Source organism: Saccopteryx bilineata, chromosome 7, assembly GCF_036850765.1.
Source record: "Saccopteryx bilineata isolate mSacBil1 chromosome 7, mSacBil1_pri_phased_curated, whole genome shotgun sequence".
NCBI classification, from domain to species: Eukaryota; Metazoa; Chordata; class Mammalia; order Chiroptera; family Emballonuridae; genus Saccopteryx; species Saccopteryx bilineata.
In genome coordinates, this window is record NC_089496.1 from 16,775,572 (window position 1) to 16,799,228 (window position 23,657).

The window sequence follows — 23,657 nt, forward strand, 5'->3', positions numbered from 1 at the left end:
GGGCTGCAGGCTGGGGCTTTGTTCCTGGGGCTCAGGACCCTTCCCCCTCTGCTAAACTCACTTCCCGCCACGTGAGTCTCTCCCTGCTGCCGTTCGCTCCAGGGAGCTGGGCAGCCCTCTCCGCGTTTCCGCTTTTCCTACCAGTCTCGGTGTGGCTTATTCAGTGTTCCTTGCTTGAAGAGTCCTCTTAGTTTAGTCCAAAGGTGATTTTTCCAGATGATAGTTCTAAAAATTAGTTTGTATTTCACTTTGGTTCTGGGAGGTAGATGTTGGTACGTCTGCCTACTCCAGCGCCATCTTGTCTTCCGGTATTTTTATTTTTAACCAACAAAAGGTTTTATTGAGTACAGAGCACGCATCCTGCCAGGCAAGGTTCCCTGGCCCCAAAGAAAGATGGAGGCCAGAGAAGTTGCAAAGATTAAACCACATGGGAGATATTTAAAGGGTCCCTCTAGGGAAGTGGAGCTAACATGACGTGGTGAAATCCCACTGGCTGGCAGACAATCGCTTTTTTTCCAAACGGTTCTTGTGAAGCCTCCTTTTGACGCACTTGGTTGTGGGCGGTCTTAGCCAAAGTTCACGGGTCTGGGTTCCCCACGTGACCATCCCCCATTATCCACCAACCTTATAGGCATTGCCTTAGCTCATATCATCACAAGAAGGTTGAGTACAGCACATTAAGATATTTAAGACTAGATTCATATAACATTTATTACAATATAATAGTTTTGCTTTGTCATTACTTATTATTAATCTGTTACTGTGCCTAATTTGTAAATTAAACATCATATGTGTGTGTGTATGTATAATAAAAGTGAATGTATGTGGTACGTATAGGGTTCCATGCTACATGTGGTTTCAGGCATCCTCTGTGTGTCTTGGAACATATCTCCCTCAGACAAGGGAGACTACTGCACCTTCATTTCTCAAGGTCAGGAACATTGAGCCACTTGTTCAGAACCCTGTGAATTCTGTGTGTCAATGATGTATCAAGAGACAGGGCCTTCTCCTTACTGATTTGTAGCTGTTTTTATATCATGCTTGGAACAGATGCAATGTTTTGAAATTTGTCCTACTCCAGCTCCTGAAGCCTTAGGACAAAGCTGAATCTCAGTTTAAACCCAAGTATGACATACTGTTTCTTCATCTGCTAAGTCTTTGTTTCTTGGGGAAGCACTCTGTAAAGTCAGTAGCCTCGGCCACCATCACAGCTGCCTGGCCCATGCAGGTTCACATTTGATTCAGATAGACAGTAATGAAACAATGGAGCCAAGAACTGGTGGGCCATCATCTTTATCCTAGCTTGCACACCCGGCAGGCAAGAAATACACACAGTGGGAAAACACTTCCCTTTCCATTCAAGGCTCCCAAAGCCACTGACTTATCCGAGTTTCCTAGGATCAAAGGTTTGTACCTCACCAGCCTTATTCACCTCTGTTCCCCATCTCCTTCTCTCTGCACAAACTGGCTTCTCCTTCAGAACTCTGCCATCTTGGCTGCTTCTCCTCTCCTCCACCTGGCCTTTTTCTGCTCTCCTTTATAGTGTAGAAATCAAAACCTGTAATCCAATATACAAACAAGGAAGTCTCTGATACAAAGCCACTTATCTGTGGCATAATAGGATTCCTCATGAGAGTGTACTACCACCACCATTGAACAGTCAAGGGTATAGGGCAGGGGTCCCCAAACTACGGCCCGCGGGCCACATGCGGCCCCCTGAGGCCATTTATCCAGCCCCCGCCGCACTTCCAGAAGGGGCACCTCTTTCATTGGTGGTCAGTGAGAGGAGCACATTGACCATCTCATTAGCCAAAAGCAGGCCCATAGTTCCCATTGAAATACTGGTCAGTTTGTTGATTTAAATTTACTTGTTCTTCATTTTAAATATTGTATTTGTTCCCGTTTTGTTTTTTTACTTTAAAGTAAGATATGTGCAGTGTGCAAAGGGATTTGTTCATAGTTTTTTTTATAGTCCGGCCCTCCAACGGTCTGAGGGACAGTGAACTGGCCCCTTTGTAAAATGTTTGGAGACCCTTGGTGTAGGGAAAAGCTTAGTTTGAAAATTAAGCCTTAGGCTATAACAGGGGTCGGGAACCTATGGCTCGCGAGATAGATGTGGCTATTTTGATGGATGCATCTGGCTCACAGACAAATCTTTAATTAAAAAAATAATGTTAAAAATATAAAACATTCTCATTTATTACAATCCATTCATTTCCTACCGCTCATATTCATGGTTGCAGGTGGCTGGAGTCAATCACAGCTGTCCTCCGGGACAACACCAAATATTTATTGGATAATGCATAACGTACACGGGTCGTTATATGGCTCTAACGGAATTACATTTTAAAATATGTGACATTTATGGCTCTCTCAGCCAAAAATGTTCCCGAACCCTGGGCTGTAAGGACCCTGCCTGCTTACAACCTGTCCACCACACCCAATGCAAACTATGCATGCAAACATATGTATCATATTTACAAACTTACTTGACCAACACACTCCCTTCATACTCCTATATATTTGAAGGTTTTTTTTTTTAATTGATTTGAGAGAGAGAGAGGAACAAATGATCTGCCACTCCCCCCGTTCGTGCACCCACTGGTTGACTCCGGCACGCGCCCCAGCTGAGGATCAAACCCACAACCCCAGTGCACTGGGGTGATGCTCCAACCAACTAAGCTACCTAGCCAAGGCTGTTTGAGGTTTTTGTACAGGCATACGTTGGAGATATTGCTGATTCAGTTCCAGGCCACTGCAATAAAGTGAGTCATGTTTTTTTTTGTTTTTGTTTTGTTTTTTTGAGAGAGAGACAGGAAGGGAGAGAGATGAGAAGCATCAATTCTTTATAGCGGCACCTTAGTTGTTTATTGATTGCTTTCTCTTATGTGCCATGACCTGGGGGTTGGGGGGCACTACAGCAGACCAAGTGACCCCTTGCTCGAGCCAGCGACCATGGGCTCAAGCTGGTGAGCCTTGCTCAAATCAGATGAGCTCACACTCAAGCTGGCAACCTCGGGGTCTCGAACCTGGGTCCTCCACATCCCAGTCCAACACTCTGTCCACTGCACCACTGCCTGGTCAGGCCAGTCGCTCATTGATTGCTTCTCAGAGATTTGCGGGATGAGGGGCTTCAGCCAAGCCAGTGACCTTGGAATCATGTCAGTGATCCCTCACTCTAACCAGATGAGCCTGTGCTAAAACCAGCGACCTCGAGGTTTCAAACCTGGGACCTCAGCATCCCAATTCAGTGCTCTATCCATTGCACCACCACCAGTCAGGCAAGTGAGTCAATCTTTTTGTTGGTGTAGGAAGAGTCTTGCCTTCAATTTGTCTAAAGAAAAGCGTCTATGGAACATGATAATACAAGGTGCGCCTATCTTTCTTCTAGAGATTGAATTCGAGGTCAGTAGTAAGTACCGTGACTGCTAGTGCCACCTCGCTGTTTGCCTCAGCATTATTTCTGAAGACTGCTGAGTGCAGTTAGTTTCCCCTCCTGACAGAGGACAGAGCTGGTCCTTCTCCCTCTGCTCTCTACAGGAGCCTGTTTGTTTATGGCAGGGCTGGGTAGCCCCTCCTCCTGCATCAAATCTGCAAGGAAGTTTCTAGGAGAGCTGACAGGGAGATGGTTTCTTAGGAGAAACCACTAATTTGTAGGTAAATGAGTTTTTAAATTTTTTTAAAATTTTTTAATTATTTTTTATAGAGACAGTCAGAGAGAGGGATAGACAGGGACAGACAGACAGGAATGTAGAGATGAGAAGCATCAATCATTAGTTTTTCATTGCGCATTACAACACCTTAATTGTTCATTGATTGCTTTCTCATATGTGCCTTGACCGCGGATCTTCAGCAGACCGAGTAACCCCTTACTCGAGCCAGCGACCTTGGGTCTCAAACCTGGGTCTTCAGCATCCCAGTCCGACGCTCTATCTACTGCGCCACCACCTGGTCAGGCTGGAGTTTTCTTAAATGTATGCATTCTAGTGACTATTTTTACTATTAAATAAAATGGTAAGAAACCATGATAGTTAGATTTGTCAGTGATTTCAGATGATGTAGGTCGGTCATAATGTAGGAATCCTGGGCTTTGTTCTGTGTCTGTTACTAAGTTTAGTTCTTAGTTTGACCTTTTTTGTAATATGTGTGGGAGATAATAATAATCTTCTGATTTTACATTATCTCTATATAAATCTGTAGTTCACATGTTTTCCAACCCTGTAGACATATTTTTCTTAAAAACATTTAAAGCAGCCTAACAGGTGGTGGTGCAGGGGATAGAACATTGACCTGGGACACTGAGGACCCAGGTTCAAAACCCCGAGGTCTCTGTCTTGAAGCCCAAGGTCACTGGCTTGAGCCCGAGGTCCCTGGCTTGAGCAAGGGGTTACTGGTTTGGCTGGAGCCCCCCCTGTCAGGCACAAATGAGGAAGCAAATTAATGAACAACCATGAGTTGATGCTTCTCATCTCTCTCTTCCTGTCTGTTTGTGTGTATGTCTCTCTCTTTTTCTTTCACTAAAAAAAATTAAAACTTAAAGCAGTAGTTATTGTGAAGATGTGGTAGATGCAGATATTATAAAGCATATTAATCAACTAACCTTCTTTAGTAACCTATCTGTAGGCCTCCAAGGATAAAATATCCTCAGATGGTTTCAGACCCATTTTAAATCTTTCTGTATGAATGACAGAAATATATTTGTGTGATGGTTATGGAGTGTTGGTGGTTGACTAGAATTTCTATTTAAAAAATATATATTCCTTAAATTTTATTATTATAGGTTGGTCCTAATGTAATGTCTTATATTGTAGTCATACATTCTTTAAAACTGTCTACAGTATTAAAATTGATCTAGTTACACAGTGAAAGTTATTATTGAAGGAAAAGATCAAATGTCTTCACTGTGTTTGATAAGTTTCTGTTTTATAAAGTGTTTACGTGACCTATGGAACACAAATTTAGGCAGGCCACTTAAGATTTCTCTTATTTTATTCCCATTAATTTCTGTGAGGAGCCCTGTCTCGTTTGTTCAGTGGTAGAGCATCAGCCCAACATGTGGAAGCCCAGGTTCGATTCTCAGTCAGGATACTCAGGAGAAGTGACCATCTGCTTCTCCACACCCCCCCCCCCTCCCACAGCCATGGTTCCAACGGTTCAAGCAAGTTGGCCCCAGGTACTGAGGATGGCTCCTGTGGCCTCGCCTCAGGCACTAAAATAGCTTGGTTGCCGAGCAACAGAGCAGCATGTCAGATGGGCAGAGCATCACCAGATAGGGGGCTTGTCGGGTGCATCCCAGTCGGCACTTGTGGGGGAGTCTGTCTCTGCCTCCCTGCCTTTCACTTAAAAATTTTTTTTCTTTTTTTTTTGGTGAGGTTCTAATTCGCTCATTTTCATTAAAGCTAATTATCAATGAGGAGTGTATTGAAATGAGAAAGAGTAGTGTGGGATTGAGTTGTGACACTGTCACCTTTGGACTATAATACAGGATACTTTTTTAAACCCAGCTTTGCTCACCTTGTTTCTATATGGGAAGAGTATTATTTACAAAGGTTCTTACAAGAACTCAGTAGCTAATACATGGCATAAAATAAGTACTTAGTGTTAGACCATTTTATTTAGGTTGTAAATAACAAATGACCACTTTTGATATTATTGATACTATAGATGTTGCATTTTATGAAGAAATAAATGCTTTTAGTAATTGCATCACTAGGAAATGTATCCACAAATGATCCTTAACCATGTCCCAGATGTCTGCATGGTCTTTGAAGTGCTTGGCCACCATCTCCTCAAGTGGATCATCAAGTCCAACTATCAAGGTCTTCCAGTACGTTGTGTGAAAAGTATCATTCGACAGGTGAGGCTTATGAGGGCAGCCTCCACCCTAATACTTAACTGGCTAGACTTTGAACACAAATTCCCACTTTGGTTTGCTTTTTTAAAAACATACAAACATACACATAGATATTGCAGTATATGTCATTTTGAACTTATTAAATCAGTTTTATTTTTAATGATATGACATTCTCATCAGGCATACATTTCTTTAGGCATATTGATCTTTTTAAGGTAGTGATATGCTATAGTGAAAAGTTTTTTTATTTAATATCATTATTATAAAATGTCCCACTTCATTTCTTAGAAAATAATTCAAAATAAATAAATAATTTGTGTTTATTTGCTGTTTCTAGGTATTGTATGAAGGGTAATGAAAGATAATAAGGCTTGTTACGTAGGGCATATTGCATTAGATTTGCTCTTTATTTAATTGCCATGGCAAAAGAAAATGTTCAGCTGGGGTCTGGGTCATTGACAATGATCTAGCAAATATTTATAAAATGAAAGTATTTATATATGGATGCTCTCCTTCAAATTAGAATTGTTTACCAGATTTAGTTTTTTGCCTAGAATATTTCACTCTGTGTTCCCTAATTGCCCTTACAGCCTAAATTAAGAATATTGCAGGTACAACTTATTCTGGGTTACCTATTCATAAAATAATTGCTGTGGATACTTCTTCAGCGTAATTTATCGACCACAGAGGCCCTTAGGTTTGCTTGAGAAGAAGGCTAAGTGGTTTGGAGCCTGTGTCTTTCTCCCAGGTCCAGATCTTGAACTACATAGATTTGCCTGAGGGTTCCAGGCCTGAAATACAGGCTTTGGTCCAGAATTCTCAAATAGGAAAAGAATCTGGGAGCGGTTCACAATTGAAGAATTGTAAATCCAAGTGATAGGGGCCTAAAAGAGAACCTTCCTAACCATTGTACGTAGCACACTGCTCACAAAAATGAGATCAGAGGATGTGCAGATGCTCCAGTACTTTCGCCTTTTGTATGGTGCATTTTCACCGGAGAAATAAAAGTTGGTTTTGCATCTCATTTGCATAATTGAACAACTTTCTTTGACTTATCATTTGCTTCTCTGATGTTCTTGTTTAAAAAAAAATCAAATGCTTTTTTATCATTTCATACTCATTTTTAAATATCCCCTAATTTTTGTGAGCTGTATATTTGCATACATGCATATGAGTAAGTTTTTAACCCGTTTTATAAAAAAATCGATGCTTAAATTTGTGTAATAAAAGAATCTTAGATTTTGCTTTTGAAATTTTGTATAGGTATCTTCGTTTATTCAGCCTGTGTATCATCTCTTCATTTATTTTTGTCCTTTTATATTGCAAATTGGCCACTTGTCTTCTGTTATTAAAGATGTTACTTGAGAAGATGGTTAGAGAGAAGGGCTTTCTGCATTGGCTTACACAGTGAGACACTGTACTTCTACAGTGTTACGTTAGGTATGCACACATGCCTAGTAGAGAGTTTTAGCTAGCTTTTGTATACAATAGTATATCTGTTCCCTTTTAGGTTTTAGATAGTAGCACTTAAATTTATTATTTTACTATGGCTAATGTCTTGTGAAAAAACAGTACTTTTCCTTTAAAGATATGTGCTGAGGAGGAGTATTAATGTTAATTGGAATTATTTGATCCCCAAAAGTCACTTCAGTATTTATATTAGTGGTAACTCTAAAAATATCACCTTGTCAAAACTGATAAATCCTGAAAATATAAAAATATTTTTGTATTCTAACAAAAAGTAAATCATTTCAGAAATACCACCTTCATGTATTTCATTACAGGTTCTGTCATTCAAAGTTATTTGCTATTGCCATAGTTAACTGACCTTGTCACCGCATCTTGCGTTTGGCCATATAAGAAAGTGAACTAGCAAATGAATCATGGATATTTATTTTGTGTTCCAGAATGGGAAAACAAAATCTACCTTTTCTTTCTTTTATTTGTTTTTTTTTTTAAGCGCAAGAAAGGGAGAGGGACAGACAGACAGGAAAGGAGAGAGATGAGAAGCATCAACTTGTAATTGCAGCACCTTAGTAGTTCACTGATTCTCCTCATATGTGCCTGGACTTTGAGTGGGAGTGTTGGGCTCAAGCCAGCAACCACAGGTCATGATCCTGTGCCCAAGCTGGTGACCCCGCACTCAAGCTGGTGAACCCGTGCTCAAGCTGGAAACCTCAGGGTTTCCAACCAGGGTATTCAGTGTCCCAGGCTGACGCTCTATCCATTGCACTACTGCCTGGTCAGATGAAATCTAGCTTTTCTTAGCAAATAAAAGAGTCTGTAGATCTAAAGATAAAACCTTGGGATTTAGTGGCACTTCAGTACACACGTACTGATTGGAGAAAGGATTTAGTGAGTGTATTATCCTCCTGTGATTCATGTACGCTGTGCTGTAGAAACTTCCTGTATTTTGATATTATATGGTCTGCACTTAGTTCTTTTAAGCTTTGTGAGTAGAAGTTTTATTTTAGTGTGAAATCCATTTTTAATTTTATTTAAGAAAAATATTATCATGGAATTTAGATTTTTTCCCCTTTTAACTTTCAAAGTAGTGAATTATTATATATCCCAGTTAATAATCTATGTACTTGAGTTTCCCTTCATTCTCTCTGGTACAGCCTATGGGTTTAAAATTTTTTTAATGTATTTATTGATTTGAGAGAGAGAGACAAAAAGCCATTAATTTGTTGCTCCACTTATTTATGCACTTATTGCTTGATTCCTGTATGAGCCCCGACCAAGGATCAAACCCTCATCCTTGGTGTATCAGACCATGCTCTAACCAACCGAGCTACTGGCCAGGCCTGGGTTTAGTATTTTTGACTCCTAGGTAGTGCTGAGAAGATCCTTGATCGATAGACCTTCGTGTTTACGTTCCTTCCCAGAACCAGACGAGGTGGGCCAGCTTTCTGATGTTATCTCCAGGCCTCGTTCGCCTCCACGGTCAGATATAGCTGGTCTCCTGCAGTCATCCTCGTGGCTCTGTCAGATGCCATGCTTCATCAGTCACCTGGCCTTTGATCCTTTGCCTTGTTTTTTACTCTTGATATTCCTTCCATTTCCATCGCTACTGCCCTTGATTCATAGGCTCCTCTGCTCTCCAGGGTCCAGCCCGTCTTCTACTTCCTATTCCAGTTTATTCTCCTTTCTGTTGGCAGCTACCATTTCTGAGTAACACTTGGCTTTCATAATTCATATTCCCCAATAGAAACCTCTGTTGGTTTTCCATTGCCTGTTGTCTAAAGCTTAATATTTTTAGCGTTCATGAAGCAATATATGTATGGAGTGATAAAGAGCTTGGATTTTGGTGACAGATACACCCTGCTTTAGATAAAGGGCTTTGGCCAACTTAACCTCCTTAGGCCACAATTTTATTATAAATAAATGAGAATAATAAAGGTACCTTCCTTATTAGATTATTAAGATATAAAGGAATACTGCTGTTAATAATCATAGATATTTGTTCAGTGCTTACTGTTTGCCAGGAATAGTTCTAAGTACTTTGGTAATTTTAATTCATTGAATCCTCATAGTATCTCTATAAAATAGGTCTTTTTACTGTCCTGATTTTATGTTAAGTGGTAGAAAGAAGTAACTTAAAAAGTATGAAGTGGTCTAGTGCCTGACCTGTGGTGGCGCAGTGGATAAAGTGTCGACCTGGAAACACTGAGGTTGCCAGTTCGAAACCCTGGGCTTGCCTGGTCAAGACACATATGGGAGTTGATGCTTCCTGCTCCTCCTTTCTGTCTGTCTGTCTGTCTCTCTCTAAAATGAATAAATAAATAAAAATTAAAAAAAAAAAGTATGAAGTGGTCTAGCAGAAATTCAGGCCCACATAACACTGGGGAACAATTTTTTTTCATTTTCTGTTGCATGAGGTTTTAGAACTGTTTCTATATATTTCTGCATTGCTGATTCCAAATCTGAAATACGTTTTTTGGTGCATGCTCTAGTTTTTATGCAATTTTAATTTCTTTTTGTTATAGTTAATGGCATGCATTGGTTTTTAATTTAGAGTTAAAGGGCAACGACTCTTGGATTGAACATAACCACAAGGCAATTAGTGTTTTACAAACATCACTTTTACATAATTGTAGTTGTTTTTAAATGTAAAAAATGATTATCTGATGAAAACACCCTCTTATTTTGTTTTAAGTTTGAATCATGGCTTCTTCGAGTAGGCGTAAATGTAAGAATAGCCCTGACACCTTCTGTTATATATGTGGCTGTTACACACTTCCAACTTCAACAGCGCCATATTTTATCATTTGTGACACGTGCATATATTGCCTATTTTCAAGTTCCCCTTGGAGATCAAGACAAGAATTGGGCTCCTCATATTGTATGTCATTATTGTGAGGAAATGCTTCGTGACTGGACAAAAGGAAAATGCAAAGGAATGCCTTTTGGTATTCCCATGGTTTGGCGTGAACCTAAGGACCACAGCAGTGACTGTTATTTCTGTCTGATCCATACAAAGGGAATCGGCTAGAAAAAAAGACATATGATCGCATATCCTAATATTCCTTCTGCAATACGACCTATCCCACACTCTGAGACACTCCCAGTTCCAGTTTTCAATGGTTTTCTTTCTTCTAAGGATGAAGAAAGTGAACATGGTGATCAAGTGTATTTTGATAAGATGCATGAGGAAATCGTTGTAGAATCTGAAGGGACTTCTTCTGATGCCAAGCAGTCATTAACCCCTCAGCAGTTTAGCCAACCCGAATTGAATGACTTAGTAAGAAGACATGAAAATTGTCCTCGACTTTCTGAAGTATGAGGAGCATAACTGGATCATTTGTGTGGATCTTAAAATGGTAAATTTCCTGCTAGAACAACAGAGAGGTTTCACAAAGTATCCTTGCTTTCTGTGTTTGTGGGACAGCCGAACTCAAGAGAAACACTGGACACAGAAGGAGTGACCGAAACGTGAAGCTCTGGAAGTAGGGATGCAAAATATTGTGAATGAACCTGTAGTTAATCAAGACAGGATCATTTTTACCCACTTCACATCGAACTTGGCTTAATGAAGCAGTATGGTCAGGCTTTGAATAGAGAAAGTGAATGCTTTCAACATATTATTTCTGCTTTTCCTGCCTTGTCTTTCGAGAAGATAAAAGCAGGTGTATTCGATGGACCTCAAATTTGAACCCTCATACATGATGAAGAATTTGCCAGGAAGATGAATAAGGAGAAGAAAGCAGCATGACAGTCTTTTGTGGCAGTTACAAAGAACTTCCTTGGCAACAAAAAAGCAGAAAACTATGAACTTCTGGTTCAAAGGATGCTGTTGGCTTTCCACAACATTGGATGTAACATAAGCGTTAAGATTCACTTCCTGAACAGTCACCTTGATAAGTTTCCCGAAAATCTTGGAGCTGTTAGTGATGAGCAGACTACTGCTGGAGCATCAGACGAGATTGTACTCAACAAGTACACAAACACAAGAGCTACAAACGCAAATTTTTGCCTGAATAGAATTTAAATAAGTTTTGCGCAAATTTTGTGATTAAAATAAGTGTTTTAATATGTTCTGTTTCAAAATTGTAGACAAATTCTGATGCAGTCATATCTTTTAGTGTATTAGTGTATTTACTGCATTATATAAATGATTATATTTTCACAAAGGCAATGCCCAAGAAGACATTCTACTTCATTGTGTTAAACTAAATGTTGAGAATTTTACAATAAGATAAAAATCTAAAATTTTGAATTGCAAAAAAACAGTAGCTTACAGAGAAAAATTAATGTCAGATCTGAGATCAGCACACTCGAATTAGATAAGAACAAGTGTTTTTGGGGATGCAACAAAAATTTTATTCCCCAGTGTAATCTGTGTAGAGCTCATGCTTTTACCATTTTACCATTTGGAGTTGTGCTCAGCCTGTGTCCAATAAGAGTTAAATTACTGTTCTTTCTTCTGTGGGCTGGTGTCAGCCTATATTTTCCCTTACAAACCTCGATTTAGTTTTTACCTCCTGGCAAGTAAATTTTTGTCCAGTAATTAATTAATTAATTACTTTTAAATTTATTTATTTATTTATTTATTGAGGGGGGGCAGGAAGGGAGAGAAATGAGAAACATCAAGTCATAGTTGTATCACTTCAGTTGTTGATTGCTTTTTATATGTGCCTTGATCAGTGGGCTCCAGTTGAGCCATTGACCCCTTGCTCAAGCCATTGACCATGGGATCATGTCGATAATTCCATGCTCAAGCTGGTGAGCCTGCAGTCAATCCAGATGAGTCCACGCTCAAGCCAGCAACCTTGGCATTTCGAACCTGGGATCTCAGTGTCCCTGGTCGATGATGTTCTATCCACTGTGCCACCACCTGGTCAGGCACCTCTTGGTTATTTTCTAAAAGTAATGACAATTAAATCAGTTACATTTCCAGGGTTTCCTATACACTATTCTCAATCCTTTGATCAGTACTTATTTGTGCTCACTTGGCCCTGGTGACCCTGTCCCTGTCCAAGAGGACCGTGCTGGTTGCTGAGGTGGGCTGCTGGACCCCGCTGCAGCAGAGTGGGCGCCCTGCCACACGCCAGGCTGCCTCTCTGGCCTTAACAATGGGGTCTTGTTTTCTCTTTGCCCCACAGCTTTCATTCCCTTTTAAAATCAGCATTACTGAGATCTATTTTATGTCTAGCTTTTATTTCTAAGCCAAAAGAAGAAAACCAGTGCTTGTGTTGGCAATATTTGTTATTTGTGGTGCAGGTGTTTTAAAATAAAATACGTATTTTCCGATGGCTTTAGGCGACCCCTGTGTTTTGGTCGTTCAACCCCTGCCAGGGTCGCGACCCACAGGTTGAGAACTGCTCCACTAAATGCAGGTTACAGGTTAGTAAGAGCAAGGCCCTGATTTCAGTAACTTCTAACTGCTAGTTTTTTCAGTATTATAGCAAAGTCACCTGGATTTTAAAATTATTATTTTCTGTTAGATTGTCACTAACGTTTATTATGCTTTTTTAGGCACTCGGTCTTGTAAGTGCTTTTTATTTGTATTGAACCCTGTAGCCCTCATCACAAACTTATGCAGCCATACAGGAGGCCTTGCACAGACAGGGTAAAAACTTCCCCAGGCCCCAGTGCCTGTGCAGGAACCAGGACTTGAATCCAGGTGGTGTGATTTACTCTTTCATGCTCTCAACTGCAAGGAGTGTGAAATGTCTACATAGAAAGAGTTGAGAGCATTTTAAATGATAACATGTCTCTGTTTGTGGTAAGTGGGTTTTGTATTTTTCTTTTGGGTTGTTTTTTTTTTCCTTTGACCTTAATAGTAGAGTTGGCAATTAGATTGTTTAAAGCTACAGTCGTTAGGTTTTATTTAACAGGTCATTTATAATTTGTAATGTGTGCTGCAGTATGTAAGCTAAGAGAACTTCTAAAATGCAGTGGGTATTCAAACCTCCCTGCTGTTGTGTTGCGGCCCCTGTGGGGATACAGGGAACTGCACCCTGCCCGGCAGGCTGAGTGATTTTATGTACATTTAGTACTTGTTTACCATTTTAATTATTTCCTGGTCCTAGTTATCAGTGAATCAAACGAGAGTTGCTGAATTTTAGCTCAGAAGATTAATTTTAAATTGGTAAACGTTTTTATTCTTGGAATTGTTTGGTATGGTGGTGCATATGATCTGCACTAACTCTGAATTCTCCTCAAAATGCTGGATCCTCAATCCAGAAATACAGTGAAGTCACTCCTTCTCGAGGGAGGTGAGCCTCTTTCTCAGCTCATCTCTGCAGTCTAAATGCGGGGCGCCGTGGCCACTGGGCTGGCTCACTGCTGCTCACTAGGCGGTCGTAGAGCAGGGAGCAGAGGGCTGTTTCAGGAAAAGGCGGGAGAAGACCATGTCCCCTGGCACTGTGTTCTGAGGCTCCAGTTCGTGTCTTCTCTTATTGTAGGCCGGTGTTTCCCAGACTTCTCCATTCCATGTAATGGCCTGCCTGTCAGGAGGAATTTGTAGGCTTTACCTCCTATCTCTCTTAGCGAGGAAGAGAAACCCAGTGTGAGCTCTAGCTTTCCTAGTAAGAAAGTTTCTGGGCTCAAGAGAAGCCCCTTTGGTGTCGCCCCCACATCCCAGTGCAGCGCTCCTGCTCAGGGCCACCGACCCATTCTGCCCGGCTCTCCGGCTGCTGGGGGCTCCCTGGAGCTGCCTGAGCAAGGCCTTACCTCCGAGTAAGAGGCAGGTCAGGGCTCCACACCCTGTGTATTTTGTTCAGATTGGGGAAGAAAGTCCCACCTTGTGACTGGAGTCATAAAATAATTTGGAAAATTTTTCTCATTTTGTTTCTCTTTGCAGTGTAGAATTTGGAGGTAAGCATCACTCTGGGTGATGCATGCATAGGACCAAGGAGACACCTTCAGGAGAAGTCTCCACATTACTCTCCACTTACTCCTCCTGTTATATCTGCAAGATTGCGGGACCTGTTTCCACAGGCTGTGGTAGGAAGGAGCAGGTTGCTAACACCAGTCATCAGAATTTTTCTGATTATTATTGATATTGAACTCCTTTTCATATGCTTTTTGGTCATTTGTATATCTTCTTTGAGAAAAAGGTTTACTCAAATCCTTTGCCCAGTTTATAATTATTTTACTTTTTTTATTTTGCTAATGAGTTGTATGAGTTGCTTGGATATTTTGAATATTATCAGATACTTGTTTTGCAATATCTTTTCCCATTCTGTGCCAAGCATAGTTGCTCTGGCACAGTTCATAGGTGTATGGAAAAAAGTTTTAGAGGCTATCTTGACTAAACTCCTTATTTTAGGTTAGTTTTGTTCTTTTTGTGTGTTTACTGCTTTTAGAAAGACAGAGAGGGAAGGTGGGGGAGAGAGAGAGAAGCATTCATTTGTTCTACTGAGTTGTTTATTGATTGGTTGCTTCCCATATGTGCCCCTGAGTGGGGGTCAAACTCAAAACCCCTCATTCTATGGTTGAACTTGGGAGAAAGGACTTGGTCTCAACCACAGCTGGTTAGTTCCTGATGAAGAATGGAGTTGTCTTTGGCTCCCAGCCCTGGGTTCTGCCTTCACTTCTGCACTGCTGCCAACCTGCATGTCTGACTCCTGTGGAGAAAGCTGGCCCTGCTCCTGGAGGGCCTGCTGGCTCCCTGAGCAGATGCAGCCCTGTCCCTGCCCTCCTGTGGTTACTGGTCTCAGCTCTCTTAGCAGCCCAAGGGTCTGCGCAGCCTCTGCTGCCCCCTGCTGCTGAGGCCAGGTATGTATGTTTTGTAGGCCAGAGAGAGAAAAACACTGTGATTTGACAAATGAAGGCACCAGGGGAAATTACAAAAGGCTTTTTAAACTTTTTCATAATTTGCAAGGGGAGAGCTATCCTTGAACACGAAGCTTGATTCATTGATTTTTACTTTTTTGCATCAATAATTCTGTATAAATTTTTGTAAGATTGCCCATGATTGTTGGATACTGGATCCTAGGGTGCTTTATTGCTTTAAACTTCACTGGCTGAGACAGAAATGACATTTTTGAAAATGAAACTATTCTTGGCTTACAGCTAAAGATTTTTTAAATTGTAGTCTAGAATTAAAAGAAATGATGGAATCAGATTATGGAATTTTATTGCCACAGAAGTTACCAAGAAGAGCCCATTCATATTAGAAATGGAAGAGATGAGAAGTTTAATGAGTGACTTAGTAGTTTTAATTTTTTTTATAAATATTTATTAATTTTAATAGGTGACATCAATAAATCAGGGTACATATGTTCAAAGAAAACATGTCCAGGTTATCTTGTCATTCAATTATGTTGCATACCCATCACCCAAAGTCAGATTGTCCTCCATCACCTTCTATCTAGTTTTCTTTGTGTCCCTCCCCCTCTCCCCCCCCAACCACCACACTCTTGTCCATGTCTCTTAGTCTCGTTTTTATATCCCACCTACGTATGGAATAATGCAGTTCTTGGTTTTTTTCTGATTTACTTATTTCACTTCGTATAATGTTATCAAGATCCCACCATTTTGTTGTAAATGATCCAATGTCATCATTTCTTATGGCTGAGTAGTATTCCATAGTGTATATGTATCACATCTTCTTTATCCAGTCTTCTATTGAAGGGCTTTTTGGTTGTTTCCATGTCTTGGCCACTGTGAACAATGCTGCAGTGAACATGGGGCTGCATGTGTCTTTACGTATCAATGTTTCTGAGTTTTGGGGTATATACCCAGTAGAGGGATTTCTGGGTCATAAGGTAGTTCTATTTTCAGTTTTTGAGGAACCACCATACTTTCTCTTCTGGCTTCGGTCAGTTGTACCAGTTATTTTGAACTTCCTGTAAGCTAGACCTTGTCTTTTGTGTTTTTCACAGATTATCTCTGATTCTTACCTTATATCTAATATATATACCCCCCCTTTGATAGACATGAAAATGGAGGCTTAGGTAGCTTAGACACCTGGCCCGGTGAATGAGTGATTAGCAATAGTTTAGGAACAGTGTACTCCCTAGGTTGTGTTTTAATGCTACATCTCTTAACGGTTTTTTTCCTTTAATCATTTGCATTACCTTAATTAACTTACTTAATTTGTTCCAGTGGTGAAGTCTTTTGCCTGTTTTCATAGTCAGATGTAATAAACTATGCTTCTTAAGGAAAATTAACCCAGTTGAGTACAATAGCATTATTTAAAAAATATGGAATCTTAAATTCTTGCTGGGAACACTTACTCATCTGGAGTGCATCCTTCTTATTGGGAACTAACTCCTCCTATGAGCACATTTGGAGAGTGAGTCCCATGAACTCTTACCTGTGCAGCCTCCCACAGGGTAAAAGAGCCTACGAGCTCTGAAAGGCCTAATGTGGAAAGAGAAAGGCTCCTGAAGGATGGGATGGTAGTTCAAAGATATTTTAGGGAGAGTGTTGACATTTCCTGGTACTACTTACCAGGAACCCAGCCACATGTTAAATTGTGTTTGCTGTGCCTGTGCTTCAGCTTGGGTTCTTTTTGGCCAATCCTTTATCTCCCCCAGCATGAAGCAGTGAGCTCTGTGGTAAACAAGAACTGTACATGTTCATTGCTTTGTATCAGACACATGGTGTAGTGTGTGGCCAGACAAGGGGGTAGAAAGATTAGGTGAGGGATTTTCATTCTGTTTGAAAGACAGGTCTTTTTTTTTTCATTTTCCTTTTGAAGCATCTGTACCTTCACTGCTTAATGCTGTGTGTGTTGTCTGCTCAGGTTGTTTAGCCAAATACTCAAGGTGGACAGAAGCATTGGTTTCTGCTGTGAACTTTCCAGAGTTGGATGATCATATATATCATCTGTTTGTCTTTCTACCACTTTCTTGTCTATTGTGGACAAGACCTATAAATAACTTAAAATGCATGAATAATATTTATTAAATATTAATATTTATTGAGCATGTAGAAGTCCTAATATATAGGAACATGATCTGTATTTTAAAAATAATTGTTTATGGAAAGAATCAAAAATTTTTCTCTCGAATGGAAGTAAGCCCAGAAAGACTTTGACCTCCTTTCCTACAGTATTAAAAATGTGTGCACATCGTTAGCCATCATGTAAATACAGATCAGTGGTGAGATGCACCCTTTATGCCTACTCTAGTCGCTGAAATGAAAAAGAGGGAACAAGTGTTGATCATGATGAAGAAATCAAAACCCTCACCTGTGGTTGCTAGGAATGTAGCCACTGTATCAGACAGTCTGGTCATTCATCCAAGGGCTAAGCATGGAGTTATCCTATGACCCAACATTGCACACCTAGGAGTATACCCAAGAAAAATAAAAGCTTGTATCCACAGAAACTTGTATATGAACTTCATGGCAATATTATTTATAACAGTCCAAAAGTGGGAAAACTTCAAATGTCCGTCAAGTGAATAAATAGCTAGACAAAAATTTATATATCCAATGGAACATTCTTTGGCGATCAGAAGAAAGGATGAGGTATTAACACATGCAACACATGAAGAACCTTGTAAATGTTTATGCCAGTTACTAAAGACCTTTTTGTGTGATTTTATTTATATAAAATGTGCAGAATGAGATAGAAAATAGAATGGTGGTTGCTTAGAGTGGGAAGAGTTTGGAGGGGCTGGAGAGTGATGGCCAGTGAATACAGTGTTTCTTTCTTGGGTGATGAAAGTGTTAGTGTGATGGCTGCACATCTAAGCACCATCGAGTTCTACACTTAAAAGGTAGATGTATGGCATGTGATTCACATCTCAGTAAAGTTTTTTACAAGTACATGTATAGATGTCTGTGTAGATGCACTTGCTTCCACAAGCATAAGTTATCTCCAGAATGATGCACGTTGGTTCCATGTAGGGAAGAGCTGGGTCGGAGTGAGATTTATTAAATATCCTTTTCTGTCTGTTGAATTTTGTGCGTTGTGACAATATTAACTACTTTACAAATAAATGTTGAACACTGAAGGTGTAAATAATTCATCTTCTCTCTTGATTTTACTGTGACCAGGTTCTTCAGGGGTTGGATTATCTACACAGTAAGTGCAAGATCATTCATACCGACATAAAGCCGGAAAACATCCTGATGTGTGTGGATGACGCCTACGTGAGAAGAATGGCCGCCGAGGCCACCGAATGGCAGAAAGCCGGGGCTCCCCCTCCCTCGGGGTCTGCAGGTGGGGAGCCAGCTTTGTTTCAGTCATTGAGAGCCTGCAAAGTTGCACATTAAAGGCAACTGAGACAAATATGTACATATACTGCTCACAAAAATTAGGGGATATTTTCGCCTGACCAGGCAATGGCTCAGTGGATAGAGCGTCGGACTGGGATGCAGAGGACCCAGGTTCAAGACCCTGAGGTCACCAGCTTGAGCGCGGGCTCATCTGGTTTGAGCATAGCTCACCAGCTTGGACCCAAGGTTTGCTGGCTCGAGCAAGGGTCTGCTGTAGCCCCACTGTCAAGGCACATATGAGAAAGCAATCAATGAACAACTAAGGTGTCGCAACAAAAAACTAACGATTAATGCTTCTCATCTCTCTTCGTTCCTGTCTATCTGTCCCTATCTATCCTCTCTGACTCTCTGTCTCTGAAAAAAAAGAATTAGGGGATATTTTTTAAATGAATAGGAAGCTATAAAATATCCCCTAATTTTTGTGAGCGGTATATTAGGAACTTTTGTAAGAAACTGATTAATAGAAATAGCTAGACCTTTTTCTTGAGAAGGAAGATGTCTCAAATTATACTTTAATATTTTAATTACTTAACTTTGTTCTACCTTAAAAATCATTTAAATTCTTATTTGATCTTTGTCTGCATTTGGACATGTTCTTCTGCTGCTCGCTTCTCTGCAGAGGAGTGTAAGGTAGCAGGTCCCATGTCACCTGCTGTGGCAGTTCTCCCGGTGTCAGGCTCGGAGTGCATCCTGGCCTCCAGTCAGCGCAGCACGGCAGTCAGGCTTGCTGCTGGTGCGGAGTCTGTTCCGGAAGGCCCGGTGGGAAAGACCCAGTGACTTGAGTATTGGCATATACAACTTTACTGCTGGTGGCAGGGCAGTGTTAGCCGTGCTGTCACCCTTCTTCGTGCCGTCTCTGCCCCGTAGTCAGGCAGGAGCGCAGTCTGCAGTCCACAGCCCTGTGACAGACTGGGCTCTGGGCAGGGGCCACTCCTCTGAGGCTTATTGTCTACATCAGGTTGTTTTTGTAGAGCAGGGAACTGTATAGTCTGTCAAGCTTTTGAAGCTGGCGAGGTCTAGTCTTGATTTCTAGAATATTTGCTCAGTATCTGATTCATTTCAGTTGTCCAGGCTTGGTAAATAGTTTTCGAACATAGATGTACAAATCATCTAAATTGTTCATTTTATTGTTTATAAAACAAATTTGGTTCAGTGACTTCATTTGTGAACTCTTTATTTTCTGAAGTTATCCATCAATGCTTTGGGGGTAACTGTTCTTGAAATAAATGATTAATTTTAGGTAAATAAGAGAAGTGGCTCTATATTGAACAACTACTGCTGTGGGTTTTGAAACCAATGTATTTGAGTTGGATAAACATTCTTTAGATCTCTGATTCAGAAGCTCTAGTATTTAACAGTTGATGAAGTTGGATAGTGCTTATTTCATTTTACAGTTCAAATTACCTACATAAAGGTATGTATTAATTTCACTCTAAACAGTCATTTTGTTTTATTTTGTTTTAGTGAGTACGGCTCCACAGCAAAAACCTGTAAGTACTTACACTTAAAAACAACTGCTCGTTATTGAACTTTTGAAATTGTAACATTACTTTTTTTCTGCCACAATTTTTTATTTAAGGGTGGTTTGGGGGAATTGGCTGTACATTTTTTTGGTTTGTTTCTCAATCACAGATGTCCTAATATATAGTAATGTAAAAGACAGGTATGTTTATAAATGCTGTGTATTCTTGAATATGTAAGACTTACACTGTTTTGACAAGTTGAACTGATTTTGAGTTAGAAATAGAGCTGCTCCTAGTTTGGTCTTTATTCTCCTCATGTTCTTTCTGGAGTGCTGTCAGCCGAGCTTGGGAAACGTGAGGTATTCGAGAGAGAGTTTGAACTGTGATTATTCTGAAAATACTTAGCCATATTTTTCATTGGCCTTCCAAGTTACCTGTTTTTCTGAAGGTGTTTTAATTTTATTCCAGCCAGTAGTTAAACATAGATGAGTGTTATCTATTTTGTGGTCCTGTCAAAATACTAAGTCCAGTCAAATAAGGCAGCTGCCTAGAATTGAATCCTAATCCCACAGAGGAAGCTCCAGAGGACAGAATGTATGCATTTTGAGTTGATGGGTCACCTACAAATTTTAAAAGAGCTTTATGAACCAAAAGCATTTGAGAGACAGTGCCCAGAAATCCAGAGTGCTTCCCGCAGCCCTGGGCTGGGAATGGAAGTCCCGGGCCAGGAGGGAACTGTGCTAGTTGTGCCACCTGGCTCACCTGAGGAGGTGCGTGCAGCCTGGTCACTTCCCACTGCTCACCCTGGCTGGAGCAGCTCATTTCAATTGTTGATTCTGTGAAAACTGGTGGCTCTCACTGCTAGGACTTCCCATTCAGGTGGCCGCGCTTGGAGGCAGGCTGCAACTGGGGCTTTTTATTTTCTTTTAGTTCATATGCTCATTCCTTCTACTCATGCAGTCTTGGCTGGTGATAACAGCTCAGTGAGAGACTAAGCATAACAGTGCTTTTCACCAACACTGAATGAAATATACCTGTTTGGGCAGACAGTTAAGTAAGATAGTAAGGAGAGGGGACAGTGTTACTTTGTGTAAAGGTAACAGCATATAAACCTGAGGAGGTGCTTCTTGTTTAAAGGGAATTCTCCTTATTCAGTTCTTAGAGTTTAAATGAAAAAGACTGAATTGCATTTAAGCTGTATCCCTCTGAGGGTGGGACCTAGTAGCAGTGCATTGTTTGGTATTACTCTGGTTTCTTTTTTCTGGTTTGACCGTAGCCCCAGCCACCAGGTGGGTCTCGTGTCTGGGCATGTGATTTCAACTCAGTATGACCTGAAAAAACAGGCTGTTGGTATTGGCCATGCTGCCAGCATTTGTTCTATCGCGTAGTGCTTTAAAAAGAAGCACACTGACCTGTGGTATTTTCTTAACATGTTGTAGATAGGAAAAATTTCTAAAAACAAAAAGAAAAAACTGAAAAAGAAGCAGAAAAGGCAGGCTGAGTTACTGGAAAAGCGCCTGCAGGAAATAGAAGAATTGGAGCGCGAGGCCGAAAGGAAAATAATAGAAGAAAATGTAACACCAGCTGTACCTTCCAACGAGCACAACGATGGGTGCTGCCCAGAGCGGAGACCAGAAGCAGCGGCACTGGAGGAGGCTGCCCCGGGGGAGGCTGCGCAGGACCACGGTCAGTGAGGGCAGGCGAGGGGCTGCGGAGAGGGCCCCGCCTCACCTAGGACTGTGCTGCTGCTCAGATAGAAGGAGGATTCTCTTTCACTCCTAATTTGGGAATGTGGGCAACAGCCTGGTAGTTATTTGTAAAATGTATTCCAGAAATAAGTTAGTAGTTCAAAAGCTTTTTAAGACATGGAAAATGTCTGAGAAACTTTGTTGTCTCTCTCATGATAATTGTCTTTTATTTTGTAATTAACGTTTTACCTAATAGTAATGTACCCACAAAATCTTTTTCCAAAGATAGTAGAGGAGATGATAGAAATGGAAATTTACTATCATAGTCATTCTCCCCAAAAAGCATTTTCTAATAAGAGCAGCCAGTTACTTAATAAATGAAAAATAAGATTTCCAAAACCCGAGGATATATCCTGAGAGCCGAGCGGTGTCTGCCGCGTAGAACAGACGTTAAGCTCACACAGAAATACCTGTTGTTGGAGGAGATAAGTCCCTAGTGCCAGTGTGTTAAAGAGTGACAAGTTCTAATTCTTAACTCATCAACCTTTTAAGGGGAAGCTGAGGACCAGGAAGAGAAAGAAGACGCCGAGAAAGAGAACATTGAGAAAGATGAAGACGATGTTGAACAGGAACTTGAAAACATAGACCCTACGTGGATAGAGTCACCCAAAACCAATGGCCATATTGAGAACGGCCCATTCCTACTGGAACAGCAGCTGGATGACGAAGATGACGATGAAGAAGATTGCCCAAACCCTGAGGAGTATAACCTAGATGAGCCAAATGCAGAGAGTGATTACACATATAGCAGCTCCTACGAACAATTCAATGGTGAATTGCCAAATGGACAACATAAAATTTCTGAGTCACAGTTTCCAGAGTTTTCCTCATCATTGTTCTCTGGGCCCTTAGAACCTGTGGCTTGTGGCTCTGCACTTTCCGAGGGGTCCCCACTTACTGAGCACGAGGACAGCAGTCCGTCCCATGACAGAAGCAGGACGGTTTCAGCCTCCAGCACGGGGGATTTGCCAAAAAGTAAGTGTCCCTCCCCATCAGGTACCCGCTTTCAGTGGCCTGAGTGTCCCACACTTGACAAACGCTGTGGAGGGAATCTGGTGCAAGTGGTAAAGTCATGTGTGTATGCGTTATCTGTGTTCATGTCCCTGCCCTTGTGCTCGTGAATAAAGGATGGAAAAGACGTCTGCGCCACTTGCTCTTGCTCTCTGCACCTCAGATCACATCTCTGAGCTTTTCTCTTTCTTTCTGTAGTGACATTGTACATTTGCAAAACCTTCCAAGTCTAAGAACTTATACCTGTAGCTTTCCAGAATGTGTAGTTTAATTTATAACCTGTACTTCCATCTCGTAGTGTATTATTTAGTTTTTGGTTTGTTTCATTTCTATTCAAGGAAGTATGTACCAGTTCTTTGTCTATATTAAGGAAGTGTTCCTTATTATAGGACTCAGCTATTGAAATTTTAAAGGAAGTGGCATATATTTAAATGTGATGTTGACTTACATCAAATGTTTAGTTGAGAGTGCATGCCAAATGGCACACCCCTGCTGGTGAGGCCAAGGGCCTTCAGTAAGCGGTTGGTTTCCATTCTGGCCCACAGTGGGAAGCTCAGAAACCTCTTCTGCTTGCTCTGCTGACAAGAGGGTTTAGCGTGTGGAGAGTCCACTGATGAGCCAGCCCTGCAGGTAGCCCCACCAGTTCTGCAGCCCCTTTATTTCAGCAGGTGCGAGGCCCCAGAGCTGCTTTTGCTGCTCACTGGCTCTAGCTAATCATCCTGAAGATATATTTCTTTTTTTACTTGGGCAAACAATCTGATCCTGTTTAAACTTTACTCTGAACAGAACTCTGAAGGTTCTTATAAGATGCTCTCACCTGGGATGTAGGTTCATCTGAGGAAGAACTCACTTCCATGTGTCTTCTTCACTTACACTACTATCACACTGCTTCTGACTCTG

The 23,657-nt window shown here is 40.9% G+C and overlaps 1 protein-coding gene across 8 annotated transcripts in view; it reads left to right on the forward strand.

Moving 5' to 3' along the window:
* The window catches only part of SRPK2 (SRSF protein kinase 2), a 308,829-nt gene that overhangs the window by 260,224 nt on the left and 24,948 nt on the right, over positions 1 to 23,657 (forward strand). For 7 of the 8 annotated variants that reach the window (XM_066240509.1, XM_066240511.1, XM_066240512.1 and 4 more), the window contains 5 exons: positions 5,751 to 5,857; positions 18,314 to 18,479; positions 20,000 to 20,025; positions 21,438 to 21,684; positions 22,239 to 22,721. In XM_066240509.1, coding sequence (XP_066096606.1) covers positions 5,751 to 5,857; positions 18,314 to 18,479; positions 20,000 to 20,025; positions 21,438 to 21,684; positions 22,239 to 22,721 — 1,029 coding nt within the window. The remainder of the gene's footprint in view (positions 1 to 5,750; positions 5,858 to 18,313; positions 18,480 to 19,999; positions 20,026 to 21,437; positions 21,685 to 22,238; positions 22,722 to 23,657) is intronic. The other variant, XM_066240510.1, reaches the window with a different exon arrangement.